Source organism: Cuculus canorus, chromosome 12, assembly GCF_017976375.1.
Source record: "Cuculus canorus isolate bCucCan1 chromosome 12, bCucCan1.pri, whole genome shotgun sequence".
NCBI classification, from domain to species: Eukaryota; Metazoa; Chordata; class Aves; order Cuculiformes; family Cuculidae; genus Cuculus; species Cuculus canorus.
This window is the reverse complement of record NC_071412.1, coordinates 2,710,279-2,725,071: the sequence shown is the minus strand read 5'-3', so window position 1 is coordinate 2,725,071 and position 14,793 is coordinate 2,710,279. Positions and strand designations below refer to the sequence as shown.

General features: G+C 36.1%; 1 protein-coding gene across 3 annotated transcripts in view; it reads left to right on the top strand.

The window, feature by feature from the left end:
- Nucleotides 1-564: 564 nt before the first annotated feature.
- The window catches only part of UNC13C (unc-13 homolog C), a 222,028-nt gene continuing 207,799 nt past the window's right edge, over nt 565-14,793 (top strand). For 2 of the 3 annotated variants that reach the window (XM_054077487.1, XM_054077486.1), the window contains exons 1-6: nt 565-630; nt 1,955-1,984; nt 4,424-4,523; nt 8,163-8,280; nt 9,927-10,050; nt 13,260-13,395. In XM_054077487.1, the coding sequence (XP_053933462.1) occupies nt 609-630; nt 1,955-1,984; nt 4,424-4,523; nt 8,163-8,280; nt 9,927-10,050; nt 13,260-13,395 (530 nt within the window). In that variant the 5' untranslated portion in view covers nt 565-608. Of the gene's footprint in view, nt 631-994; nt 1,065-1,954; nt 1,985-4,423; nt 4,524-8,162; nt 8,281-9,926; nt 10,051-13,259; nt 13,396-14,793 lie in introns of those variants that run through there. The other variant, XM_054077488.1, reaches the window with a different exon arrangement.

Genomic DNA, 14,793 nt, shown 5'->3' with positions numbered 1-14,793 from the left:
GCAATAGAATTAGAAATTACTTAAGTATATTGCATTTGTTTGTATTCTATGCAATATTTATTCACACTTTATTTTACGAATTAAGCCTACTTATGCTTAGCTAATAGAGTGAAATAAGAGTTCTGCCTGTGAATCTGTGTTTAAAAAAAAATTAAAAATCAAACCTTCTGGATTCTTCAGATGCTTTGAAAGTTTTTAAATTGTTCTTAATCATATATTTGCACTGAGTTTGTTATTACAAAGATGGCATTCAGAAGTGTTTAGACTGGAGACAGCTGTGTACAGCAGATAGACTTGGAGGAAATGAGGGTGAGGAAATGGTTATAATATTTCTCCTTTCCTCTTCCATCTCAATGTGTACAGAGGGACAAATAGTTTGTTGTTGGTCTTTCATTACTCCATCAATTGGCTGGCTTTCCTCCATGTGAAACATGGGAGGAGCTTGCAGGAAAAGTGAAACGCACTTGCGGTAAGGAAACTGGAGGAAAAGAGTAATGTAGTCTTCAAGCCAAAGTAATTTTTTCCCATGTAAATTTTTTTTTTTGTAAAAAAAAAAAAAAAAAAGCTTTATTTCAATTTTTTTTTTTTTTAAATATTTTTCTACTGGAATGGAACTCCTCTCGGTAAAAGGTAGGTTTTCTTATAACGCAGGCTCCTTCACCGATGTGACAAATATTTCGTAGGTGGGTGTAAAAAGCAACTGTAGACTGCAGATGTGCATTGCTCGTTTGGGTCAATGAGAATATTTAGTGCAGTACTTCCTTCAAAGTAAGTCAAGCAAGCACAGGGTGTAAATTCTGCATGGCTACAGGGCAGTTGAACTGCTGCGGGGCTGGACTCTCCTTGTGGCTCAGCGACAGTTTGGCCTCTCTGCATTTGTCTTGAAAGCGAAAGCTTTTCCCGGTGTGAGTTATGATTGAATCATTAATGCTGTCAGATAGACATTGTGCAAATGTGATGCTACTCCGTAAAATACTTGGATGTTTAGGGATAAACGAAAGCAACAATAAGGAAAAGGAAGGCAGATGAGGTTAGGCAAGTGGAAAGGGTACTGGAAATCTATGGTAAGCTTTTGGCAACCTTTGTGGACTCAATGTTTTGTTTTATTGACAGTTACAAGGTCCTAATTATAGTAGTGAAATGTATGGTATATATTAGTATATGTGTCACATATAGTATATATTAAAGCAGGACTGCAGTGATACTTCATTCAAATTGAACTGAACTGCCTTACATGCGTTGATATGGCAGGAAAATTTAAAGACTATTTAAATATATATTATATTTATACATATATATATCTAAATTCAATGAACTTTATTAGTCAGACACTTGATACAAAATGGTGTTAATTGAATCATAATCCTATTAGCTCCAGGGCTCTTTTCATTAATGGAAGCGATACCATAGCGTGGAACTCAAAGCCGTTGAAAAAAGTCAGTATTTGAATTGTTCACTTTTGAATTGGTAAAGTGTTTACTGCAGTATATATTTTCTAATAGGCAGAGTAAATACAATTAAAAATAAATACAAATGATTCTTTGTAAGATGATAGAAGCTACTTTAGATTACATGAAGTCTGTGGGCCTTCTATGACTATTATTGAGAAGAATTTTGAACTAGCATTATGAGGTGATACTACCTCATTATGAGGTGATTATGAGGTATACTACTTTCTCTGGTCACCTGGTTTCCATTCTGCCCTTTTTGTTGTATCCACGTATTTAGTAAGTTCCTATATGCTGCAAGGACTTTTGACACATTTGCTTTACCTAGGAGTTCTGAGTAATCATATTATCTTACACATTGTGCTAATGTAAGAGTACTTGGTTTAGATTTTGATTGAGGTTTCTTATATCACAGAAATCTCTTAGACCTTTTGTTCATAAAAGTTATCGGCAAGTATTCTTAAGATACTGTCTGAATATAATAAATTTCTTCTTTTTTTTAATAGTGAAAAAAGGGAGGTTGGATAAAGCAGCTGGTAAGTCTGATTTCCCTCTTTAATTTCTGCTTTACATTTTTATTTCTTGGGAATGTATGTGCATGTCACACCAAAGAATCCTTTAAGCCTGGGATTACTTGCATGGCTTTCATCAACAGTCCAGTACAAAACAAACGAGGAAAGAATTTTAAAATATACATGTATTTTAAAGATCAAATTAACAAGCAAGATTGTGGCCTCAGACAATCTGTAACTTTCTGTTATTAATCATTATTGTCTCTCAAACTACTGATATTTAAAGGATGTTTCCACTAAAAAAAAATTCTACATAAAGATAGCCTGCCTTTTTTCTTCTCACAAAAAGTTGTACTAGATGCCTCCATTTTTTGACAGCCAAAAGATTGGGAGCTGTGGAAAACAAAGCTTCTTATCATTAAGCAAAATTTATAGCTCCTTTCCACTGCCAGGGTATTGTAATAATATTCAGTCTTGACACTGATATTTTTCAAGGAGGTTGCATATCCACAATTATCTGGAGGACAGAGTTTCTACCTTTTCTAACTTGACATAACTCATGAAATCTGGAAAAGGTGAAATAGTGGTGATGTGCTGAAGGGTAACATTTAGATCCAGAGAAGAGCCAAGAGGTAGAGGGACAAATGGAGAAACAGCTCCTTTCAAAGGACGATGACGAGGTTCTGGGCAAGACAGCAATAATGCAGGCAGCCAGAAAATTCTTTCGCTTTTGTGCTAGAAAAGGAGCTGGGAGAAGTTGATTAGGTTTGACCTACCATCATACATAGGAACAGGAAGATTTTGATTGGGAAAGAAGTTAGAGTTGAATATGAATATAATAGAACAAAGAAATGGGACTACCACTAAAATTGTGCCTTAAAAAGTGTCTGGCTTGACAGCTACAGCTTCATTTAGAGGTGCCAAGTTTTAATTTTGTGTGGGATTGGTAGTTGTAGTGGGTGTTCAAAATAGCTGGAGTTAAACAATGTAGTTGCTATTTTTCAGCCAAATGATTTAATGGAAAGAGTTCTTTAAAAATTGCTCAAACCCTATATTGCAAGCCTTTGAACTACGAATAGATTTTGCAACTATAATACATTTTGCAGATTGTTTTGTTTGCCGCAGTTAAGCACAATAAGCAACAGGATGGTATGTGAGTCATGCATTGTTGACACTATTTCTCACAGATAAGTTACCAGACTCCTAAATCTATATTGACTTTGTCAAGTATTTTCAGTGTAGGAACAAAGACATGTTTGAGAATACTGGTGCACTGAATCACAGAAAAGAAATAGATAACATGGATCACTGTTGATTTTGTTTATTGGAAAAAATAATTCCCATTACATAACATCGTTCACTCCTTTTGTCAGACATTATCATCACTCCTAATTGATAAGATCTACATACAGGATGTACAGAACTAACTCTTCTCCTTCACACCTTTTTAAGTGCTGTGTAACTTGATACAACCTGTTCAAACATCTCTTGTAGACAATAACAGCTTCCCTTCCGACTGGTTGATTGACCGGTTGTAATACAGACAGCTCAGTGATAACTTGTGTTCTTGCCTACATCTCATGTATATTTTGGCAGTAGTTCTATTTTTTTTAAGTCTTTTATTAACCATATGTCAATGTTGATCCTTATGTAGGATGCTGGAGGCTAATGAAAGATGTGTTGCATGCAAGCCAAGAAGGTTTTCTGAACAGCCACATTTATCAAGATGATCTATGTCCTTTGCCACCTTAGAGTCCTGTATGAGGCCCTAAAGAGGAAAGCTTGCCTTTGGTTCTTTTTTTCCTGTCAGCGATATTTTCAAGTACTTTTGAAACTTTTAAACTCTTATTCTTCTTGCTGATTAGGTCCAATTTGATGAATGCTCATATTATGCATTCACAAAGGTATTTACAGTATGTTTGGGTTCATTTGGGACTGTGCCTGAAATCTGTTTTGCTGCTGCATCTATAGACAGACTAGATTCACGCGCAGAGACTGAATTACATGTTACAAGCCTGTGACCTTGCCTTATACAGACATAGGAGCCCGGTAGCCACTCACCGATATTATCATACCAATTGAAAGAAAAATGAAATCCTCATTTGCAGAAGGGGAGAGTGCGCTGGTTTCATGCAAGCTCTGTTGGGTAGATTGATAAATAATCTGAGAAGCCATATCTGGAAGCTTATCCTTAAAATACTTGCTCACATTTAGGATTGTGCTTGCTCCTACCTGTGGTGTTCAGGCATTTTCCTGTCAGAATCCCGTTAGAATTAATAAGAATTTCCTTGTTGAAACCCAAATATTTGAACCACTTCTTGGACTGTTCTGTATGGAGTAAGAGTTAAGCCCCTACTACCATGGGGTTAAAGGTTTCCAACTTTGAGGAATAATAAATAAATAAATAAATAAGCTAATAAATAAATAAAGTAAATTTTAATATTCTGTTTATTTCTTTTTCAGATGCATTCAAAACCTACGTTGTGTTAAAAGTGCAAAATTTAAAAAGCACTACAATAGACAGAAGGGGAAGTGAACCTTGCTGGGAGCAGGACTTCATGTTGTAAGCAACAGGAAATTCTTATCATTTGTTTTATTATATCTTTGCTGTATTTGAATAGTTTAGAACAATTAATAACACCTGAGATGATGTACAGCCTGCAAAAGTGAAGAAAAAGTATCCAGCTCAGAGAAAAGGCACCTGAATGGTTCTAGTGAACAGAAAAAAAGCTAATTTTGCAAGCCACATTGCAGATCAAGCCCAGCAGTCAACAAGGGGAAGAAAATATTTATCTCCAGTATCTTTAATTTCCTGTAATGTTTGAGGAATACAGGAATGAGAAGAAAGAGGACTCAAACAGATCCTCATGCCATTTGATTTTTGTTTTACTCAATTTTTTTTCGGTTTGACTCATATTTTATGCATTCTTATGGCCAATTTAGTTAGTTTATTATTGACCCATACTGTTTCTCACTTCTGTCTGCTGATCTTCACCAGCTTCACTCAACTCGCTGTCTTGATATTTGGTCTTTGTTCTTCTCTTTTCTCTGAAGCCTTGTACACCTCACTAGTCAGAAGGGTCCATACATGTATATACTGACTGACATTCTGAAGAAACCTACTTTCAACTGCTGATTTCAAAACAGTGTAAACCAATACACGCATAACCTCATTACTTGCTGAGATAGTACATTAATCTCTATTGGTTTTGCTCCTTTTCTCCCTGCACAAATCTTTCTCTGTCACCACATCCTCTTTGTGGAAACACAGTTTTTATTCCTGAGATCTAGAATTGGTTCATATGCTTTTAGAGAATTAAACGTGTAATTAGCTCTAGTTGGTTTTATGAAAAATGTCCTTTTTTTACAATTTGGGATTTTTTTTCCTAATCCAAGTATTTTAATATTTTGTCAGAACAATTAATTGTTTTGAATTATTTTTCATACTTTCTGGTTATCAAAACTTGTAAATATTTTTTGACATGTGCCAGAAGTGACATTTTGATTGAAATAACCACCTCTCAATTTTATTTTATTTTATTCAATATGAGAAACATCATTTCTAAAAAATTCTCCCTCTAATCTGCATAGATTGTTTCATTTCACATTGCTCTTAATCTCTCTTAAGGGCTTCATTTTAATCACATTTTTTTCCAAAAGTGATTAATTGAATTAGGGATTTTTTTTTGGTATCGTGTAAGTGATTTCTTGGGCAGCTGTAGCAGACTACTGGCGTGCTTAACTGAAGTCTCAGAGGGGCTGAAGGGCCTCTTACGTTAGGGCAACATAAATACCTTCTTCATCTGCCATTTTATGGCTGGATGTAATGACGTATCAAAGAAGTCATCAAAAATTCTGACCCATATAAAACTGATGTTAATTTGAGGCTAAATCCTCCCCCACCCCCCAGGCTTCTCTGTTGAGAGCCAAAATCTAAATTATCCCAACAGGAAGATCATATCTGTATTTGAAAATGCTAAGGAAAATGAATATTGATAGCTAGCCTTTACAAATACTGTTCTTGTACTGCAGCTTTGACTTGTAGAAAAGCTTGTCTTCCTTCAGTGTAGAGGAATCATTGCTATCGTACGGTGTTAACAATGTTTTGGCACTTCACTGATCCAGAAGTTACAGTTCCATAACACATTGTAAGTGGATGGGATGACAGTGTAACAGTATATCAGGAAGCAGATTAATTAAACTTCAGCAATTGCCCTGTCTGTTACCTTTGCTGCAGGAGGCAGTTAAAAATATTTAAAGTGGATGTGTGTAATCTATCCTCTACATTTTTCTGAGGCATATGTTAAAATATTATTTAATACATTTGCTTTTCTATTTTATAAATGCTTTACTTTTAATCACATTATATGTAAATTAGGTGTTCCATGACGTCAATGAGAATCAGTAATTTATTAGGATTATTTTCTTAGTTTGCAATTTAAATGTTAGCATGGAATACTAAATTAGTTTTCTAGCAAATGTCATGAGGTTGCTGTAGCTCCATCTGCTGCCTACTCAACTACACAACGCAGCAGACTTCTAAAAGCGTTATAGATAGGCATTCACAAATAGATTTATACAGGCTTTTTAAAGTCATACTGTAGCTCATTTTTGTAAGAGATCTCTCTCCACCTCTGCTATAAAAAAACCTGTTCTGTTAAATGCAGATATTACCATTGCATTTTAAAAGTTACGTATTGTTTAAGCTTTTAATACACGATTTCACTGCTCAGTTATCAGTGCAACAGTTTTAAAGTTGGGATCAAAAAATCCCAGAAGATAAGAATTTACGACCTGGCTTCCATTACATATTTGTAAAGCGAGAAGCTTAACAACAATAAAAAGTCACTATACTCAACTGCACAAGTAGAGTGGAAAATTAGACAGTGAGGCAAGCCAACAAAATGTTTTTTGAGGGCAACATGCCCGTCTCAGGGGTGGCACCCTTTGCCCTTCTCAGATTTGACTTGTCCTTTTCCTGGTAGTTTTTAAATACACAGTAATTCACTGTTGTAGACCACACAAATCAGTTGAAAATTAGTTTTAGTATTTAGAATTAATTGATTCAAATGGAGATAACGTGCAATCAGTTTCAGCAGAGACACTAACGCCTACTTTATCATATTCATATTTACAGAACTGGTCTGTAACTGCTTGCAGTAATATATAAACACATGCCGAACATTTCATGAGAAAAATAACTTCTCTCTTAATTTTAGTTCAATGCCATGTGTAAGTCATACAGTCTGGCAAAATGTTATTTTAAATTCTTGCAAAATAAGGTGGTGGCTTGGTACTATTTTGGTCAAAACTGGCTAGTAATAAATTGCGTGCATCCTATAAGCAGAACTAAAATATAACCCGGATCTGCAACTCTTGAAGCTGAGAGCTGTTTTCTCATGTGTTGGTTTGTTTTTTTGGTTTTTTTTTTTTTTTTGTTGTGTAGTGCAACTTCTCAATTCTAATGAAGGAAACAAGCTCCAAACATCTTTTATACCTAGTCTCCTTTACAATGAAAACAAGAAACTGTTTCAGTTTCTTGCAGGAAATAGTGTGAAGCGTCCCTTTAAATTTTTGTAAGGGAAGATGGAACTTTTTCCATACCATGATAAATCATTCTTAGCTGATGGTGTGCATTAATTGTGTGTCATAATGGCTGACATTGCCAACTCTTATGTTTCATTGAAAATCTTCCTCTGGGTTTTATGTTTGAAAGACTGATCATTTTATGGATCGTAATTTTACCTAAAATAACTCATCTGACAAAAGGCTATATGATACTCCCTCTGCACCTAACAAGTTTGCTACAGTGGAACCTGAGAATGCAGGAATTCCAGATACAGAAGCTGCTCCTAAGATGCTAAAACTGAACTAAAGGTGTTTTCTGGTACTGATTTCTTCTTGGATTATATCAAATAAAGCCAAGTCTTGTAGCAAAATAAAGCTACTGACAACTGGGACTTCTGTGCCACATTTCCAGCAGAGTTGTCTTCACCCATTTGTCAGAGCAATCCTGAACAATAGGACCTTAGCCTTGGGTACTACAGTCTAACCTTTGTATTGTTCCTGCTGTCTTGCATTTTATGAGTATACTGAAAACAAAACAGCTCTGTATCTGCTGTAAGTCACTAACTCAATGATAGATTGCTGAGCAATTGAGACTGCATTTTTAGTTTAATAGTTTGTGTATTAATTGTTTTAGTGAAATCTGTGCTGATGGAAAAGGCTTCATTATAGAGCTGTGGAAGAGAGGTTTGCTCTGGGACAGCATTTTAGGAGTTTTATGGATTCCCCTTGCAACTGTGGAACATGCGACAAATGTGAGTTGACTTTCTGTGGAAGTATAAAACATTGAGTAAAATCTACTGAATTCCTCATGTGACTCATAAAGCGACAACTGATATGCATTAGCCATATACCCTGCAGAGGTGGCTCACACACAGGTTCAGGTATAACTCAGTAAGTGACTTAGAGTTCATCTGCACTCACAAATTATTAGAGTCAAGAACAGTTTGGTTTATGTTATTAAAGTGAGGGAATTTCAAGCTGAGGTTTCTGGCCTGGCTTTTTGTTGTGTGACCTTGCGTAAATGTCTGTTAAAATGGGCAAAATACTGTTGTTTTGTCTCTCAAGGTAACGGGCTGTTGTCTCAAAGAGGAAAATGGAAATTTGCCTTGTGGCAATTAATAGTACAACAAGTGCGTAGAGTAGGATGAGTGGAAAATATGGGCCGATCCCAAGAGTTATCAGGTATCCAGCGCAGTCATGGTTAGCCACCAGAATGAGAATTCTAGGTCTCGGTAGGCTAGAAAATACAGGAAAAAGGGTTTCTGTGAGTGTGGAAACAATGAAGCAACCTGCAAGTTGCAAGTGCAAAATTGTCTGAAATCAGAGAAAACAAGAGGTACCTTATTCTAATACTCCACAATTCTCCTGTTCATAAATATGCTTTCTTACACATAGTCCATAGAGTCGATTTTTTAAAAAGTAACTCAGAATTAGAGAAGATTATTTTAATCTTTGCAAATAAAATTGTTTGCCTTCTTTAAATTTTCTAAAAATTAAAAAAGATAATGATGAGGTAAAGGAGAGAGAATTATAAAACAACTTCTTCCTGCATCTACCATCAGTCTCTATTGTCCTTTCTTTATGGGAACTAATAAATATTCGTATATACATTGAACTGACCTTTCAATTATCCTACTCAGAGGATGGGAGCAGGGGAAGAAAGGAATTCCTACTTAAATTAGAAGTTGCTCTGTATCGTAGCTGCCAACTGCCATTCAGGCCCCAAGGCAAATTGTTTTGCTCTGCTGCCTTAGCTGTTGTTGAGTTACAACTTGCTGACGTAGAGGTTGTAGCTTAACAGTGAATACTGAAACTTTAAAAAAACAAAGATAGAAGAAGAAAGATTGTTTCTTAATTCCTTCAGACCCTCTAAGCCTTCAGTTACGATTAGGCCACTGTGGAACTTTCCTAGTTATTTATCCTGCTCATCTTAACCCTGAAGCTCTGCCCTGGGCTTTAGAACTCAGAAATAACCTATAAGGCAGCATTACTTCAGAAGCTTTTTTTGGGGGGGTTGGTTATTAGCATATATTTATTGCTTCAGTCTTGGTAGAATGTACTTATTTGGCACTAATTCAAAAGGGAAATGGAAAATCTGAGTTCATAAGACTAATTGTCAATATTGATATTTCTTGCTTCTTCTTCATTTGACCATCATAATGTGCATTTTTCTATACTGTAGAACAAATACTTTAATTTTTTGTATTCCATGCTTTTGAGAGTTCAATGAAGTCCTAACTACTACTTACATAAACAAAAGTTGTAAGAGTCTAGAATGGATCCTAAGCCTATTGGTGTTGTAAAGAAACTCCTGTTGACTTAGGGGAACCATCATTAAGGAAAAAGTGAATAACGCTCTAAATCCTACCCAGGTAACTTTCAGAATGTTTCTTTCTAGGAAGGTCCAGGTTCCTGGTGGACATTGCATTCTGAAGTAGTTAAAAATGGAAGAGAGATTGAAGGCACAAAAACACCAACTTCACATGAGATCTTACTGGATGTCTACTTTGCGTTACCATTTGGTGAGTTATGGATTGAGGTCTCGCTCAACATCTCCGACCATTCTGTTCTACTTCCTGAAATACAGCAGCAAATAGTAATTTTTCTATAGAATCTTTAATGCTTACCTATCACTGGAGTGTTCATATCATTGATCCTGGTAAGTAATGCAGTCACTGTGAGCCACTTCCCATGAGAAGCTGAATGAACCATTTCACCGGTTAATGTTCCATCCACGTGTGGACTGTGGAGCCAAAGAGGGAAGTACTTCCTTAAGGCTCAATCTGCTAGAACCTATGTATTAGAGGTCTGTATCAGGTCATGTTTGACCGGCTGTTTGCACAAGGTAAGTTATAGTAAAATCTAGGTCTTCACAGCATTCTTATCTTATTAGCCTATGTTCTCTGCCTTTATCAGTAGTGCATATAAAGATGGAAATGGCATATGTGTGTATGAAAATAATGTATACAAAGGTAGAAGTAGAAACTGAATAACAAATAACACATCACTGCACATTATTTCCAAATAAATTATGAAGAGATTGACTTTATTAAGATTATCAGTCTATGTATGCGACATAGTCCCATGTGCCAAATAGTTCACAAAGATAAATTAACTTAATATTTTATTCTTCAAACAGTCTAACTATGTCTAAGAAGACCAATCCTAAAATTTATACAAGAATAAAAGCAAAAAATGTGAAGAAATGTGAATAAGAAACATTATTGATGTTTTGAAAGGGTGAAATGGGAGAAATGAATGCTATTCAGCTACTTAGTGCTCTTTTTGAAATGCATTGTCTGAAACTGAACTTGGCAATACAGCTAATGCCAATTTAGAGCACACTGGCTATTTCTGATGTTTCTGGGTGTAGTTTGTGTGACTACGCCTCTGTTAATATATGTGATAGAATGTATACCTTTTCACAGAGTAACTGGATTGTTGTGGATTCTTATGAGTCACAACACGGCCTATATTTTTTATTTATTTTAATGAAAATTTCTCTTTATTTAGTAACAGTGGAATACCTATTATAAAACAAAAAAAATGGTAAAAATAGTATTTATTCTATATATTTTAAATTCTTCTTGACACCTCCTTTGAATCAGTGGAATGTTTTAAGCGTGTCCTTTAATAGTTTTCATTTTGAAGAAGTCTGTTATAGAAATCCTAACTGTGTATTTACAAGCTGTAAATTCAGGTTGTTCCTGATTTCAGACTACTACTTGGAGGGAGTGTCAGTTTGTAGGTTGATGCCTGCGTTCTCTTTTCAAATAAATAAATTTGAAAGAGTGTTTTAATGACAGTCCCTGGGACTGTAGTCATGGACCACTGTGGAAACCCTGTAGAGGTCACTCTTACACTGTAGTTTTCTGTGCAGAGGGTAGAAATCAAAAGCATTATGTGTCAGGTATTGAGAAAGCCACACATTTATCTTTCCCCTCTGCCTAGAGTTTGACTAAGGCATTACATTTTGATTGTTCTGTTGAATGCCTCTCGGCTCAGCTGTGACCAGCTGCAAATCTGTCCTTGACTCTTGGAATCAACACAGCCTCCTTATGACAAATTGCATTGTAAAGGTAGAAGACTGCAGTTATTTCTCATATATCCTGAAAGACGTACATTTGAGAATGCCGGATATTTGGCAGAAATATAAGAGCCTTCCACGCTGCTGTAACAATATTGCTTCATTTGGACTTGAAGCACTGTGTGTTGTAACAGAGAAGTGTTTTAACATCATTGGTTCATTCATGACTGCTTTTTTCTAGAGGTATCATCTAATGTTTGTTTTGGTAGCAACAAAGTTGTCGTTTCATCCTTGCCACCTAGAGTGAGCTCCATTAAAAAGCTGCTAAAGTAAAATGAGGCTATAGAGGTTCAAGTCTATTTAAAATTCTGCAAGCAAATTCACAACAATAAAGTCTGGACTGCAAATGTGCAAAATGTTTATAAAAGTTTTCTAAAGGATAATCATGTTTTGTTGTGTACTACAAGAATTTTGCATCAAATTTTCAGGTCATTCATGCCAGAAAGAGAATTTAAAGGATATCGCTTATTTTTTTTGCTTTTTTTTTAATCCACCATGATAGATATGTATCGTACTCCTTAACATTTGATTATACTGTACATACAAAGTATAAGCTAAAGAAATTGAAGATCATACTGTACATACAAAGTATAAGCTAAAGAAATTGAAGATCATTTTTCTGAAGTGGAATGTGTTGGTAATAGCTGCTATTTTGAAAATCATTTGTGCTACTTAGGAACTAAGAGCTCATTTTGCCAAGCAGCCCACTGAAAGTCCACAAGACTTTAACCTCATGAGTAATTTTGGAATATGCCATGCAGCTATTCACCTCTTAGGCTTTGTTGAAATTCAGCTCCTTATCATTTTCTGCCATGTACATTAATTAGCAAATGAGGATATGAGGTAACAAGAATGAAGTAACAATGATGAGATTTATCCCTGTTTCTGCATTGATCACTGTACTAATTCCCTGAGACACCAAGGGATTAGCAAATGAGAAAATTAATTGTTCTGATCCAATCCTGATCAGCCTAAAGCAAGGTCCTGAAAAATCATAGTAGGGTGACTGGGGAGAGTTCATGCATCAAAGTATAAAATTCTAGGTACAGAGCACCTTAGTATAATAATTCATGTATACTTGCCAGGTTTTCCAAACAAACAAGAACTTGGGAAAAAAAGTAATTCAAGACCAATGGCAGGTGGAATTAAAACTTTTAAGTAAGTTTTCCTTACTTAAAACACAAACAAAACCAAAACCAAAACAATAAAATAAAACCTGAAAACAAAACAAAAAAACTCCCACATATTGGAAAGCTGCGAATGGACACATAAGAAATACACAGTCAGTTAAGAACTGAAGCTGGACTGGAAAATTAAGAAATCTGGTTTTTTTTTCTGTTGGGCAATGGCTCATTTTTAAATTGTAAAATGAACTCTTTCCAGGGCTTTGTAACAAAAAGGCAACTGCTTTGGGCCTCTTGAAGTTTTCAGAGCGGCAATCAGAAGGTGAACTTGGAACTCTATTTCTGCTGTTCTTGTAAAAAGTGATTTAATTATAATAATGTTTTGTAATTGACTTGATTAATTCCCTATTACTATGAATTTAATGAATTAATTTCATTAATGTAACATGTAATTCCTGTTTTAGAAATTCCTTCTGTAAAATGGTCTGAAAGATTTCTAGCAGCTTTTTCTTCTCTACAGATACCCAAAAGGATTTAGATTGCACAGGCTGTCACATAGAGATGCCCCTCCAAAGAACAACATGTTCGCACCAAGACACACATGATAGTCTGTCATCAATGGAAGGTGGTCTCAGCATACAAGAAATCAAACTAAGGTATTTTAATTTGTCATACGAGACATATCATAACAATTAGTGATTTTTTTTTAATTTCTGAATGACGTTCTGATATATATTCAATTATTTTAAGCAAGATGAAGACCTTCCTTGATCTTTCTTGACCTTCTCTGATCTTTCTTGATCTTTCCTGACCTTCTCTGATCTTCCTTGACCTTCTCCAACCCTCTCTTACCTTCCTTGACTTTCTCCGACATTCCTTGACATTCCCCACTTTCTCCTGCTGTACCCATTGCTTCATATTCAGCAGACATTACTTTTTGTGAGGAGTTGATCCCGTCTTTCCCTGAACTGGTGCTTTCATTTGATCTCCACAGTTTCCTGAGGCAATGAGTGCCTTCAGGAATGCTGTGTGAAAAATCTTTCTTTTTATTTGTTCTAAACTTGCTGCTGGGTGATGGCACTCAGTACCCTCAGTGGTGTGGTCTGTTGTTCCCTTTTCTCTTTCTCCAGGGCTTTCATGATTTTATGCACTGCCATCATCTCCCTGTCTTCATCTCTCTCTTCTGTGCAGAAGAGCCATAGGTTTGGAACACTGAGCTGATTAAAAAAACAGATTCCCAGCACATTGGTTGAAAATTTTATAGTAATGACTTCCAGCAGGACTCCTATTTACAAGAAACATGCTCTTCAGACTAGACAATGCATTTTTGTAGACAGACAGTGGTTTAGGATTTTGGAGTTAACAAAACCCTATGGAAACCTGCAGAGAAAGGTGGTTAATTTCCTCCAAAATGTCTAGTCCCTTGGGCTCTGATTTCTGCCTGGTGCTCCCAGACCTCACTGCCTGTTGGTGTGTGCGTAGCAGCCGTTGAGGTTCATAGCGCTCCATGTTCCTTCCCATTGAGTTGGCTTCATTCGCTTGCTGGGAATCAAGTAACTTTCAGATTTGTAGTTAGGTATAAGGTTTCATCAGGTTACAGTGTTTCTGGTATTTCTATTCCTAAAATCTCTTTGTGCTATTGGTTTGTTTGAGCTCTTATATGTAAAGAAGTGGTGTAAATGTCAAAGGAATGCGAAGGCCTGATTCTCTACCTGCTGCAAAAAGAAGGAATGCCAAGGGAATGGCAGGAAGATGTTCAAGGGGAGGATTAGGTTGGACGTTAGGAAAGTTCTTCACCCCGGGAGTGGTGGAGCGCTGGAACAGCTCCCCAGGGAAGCAGTAACAGCACCAAGCCTGACAATATCCAAGAAGCGTCTGGACAATGCACTCAGACACATGGTGTGAAGGTTGGGGTTTACCTATGCAGAGAGAGGAGTTGGACTCGATGGTGCTTGTGGGTCCCTTCCAACTTGGGGCATTCTGTGAAAATGAAAACTATATGTCAGTGCATCAGAGGAAAATTCTTGATAGGAGAAATGAAATGTGAAGATATT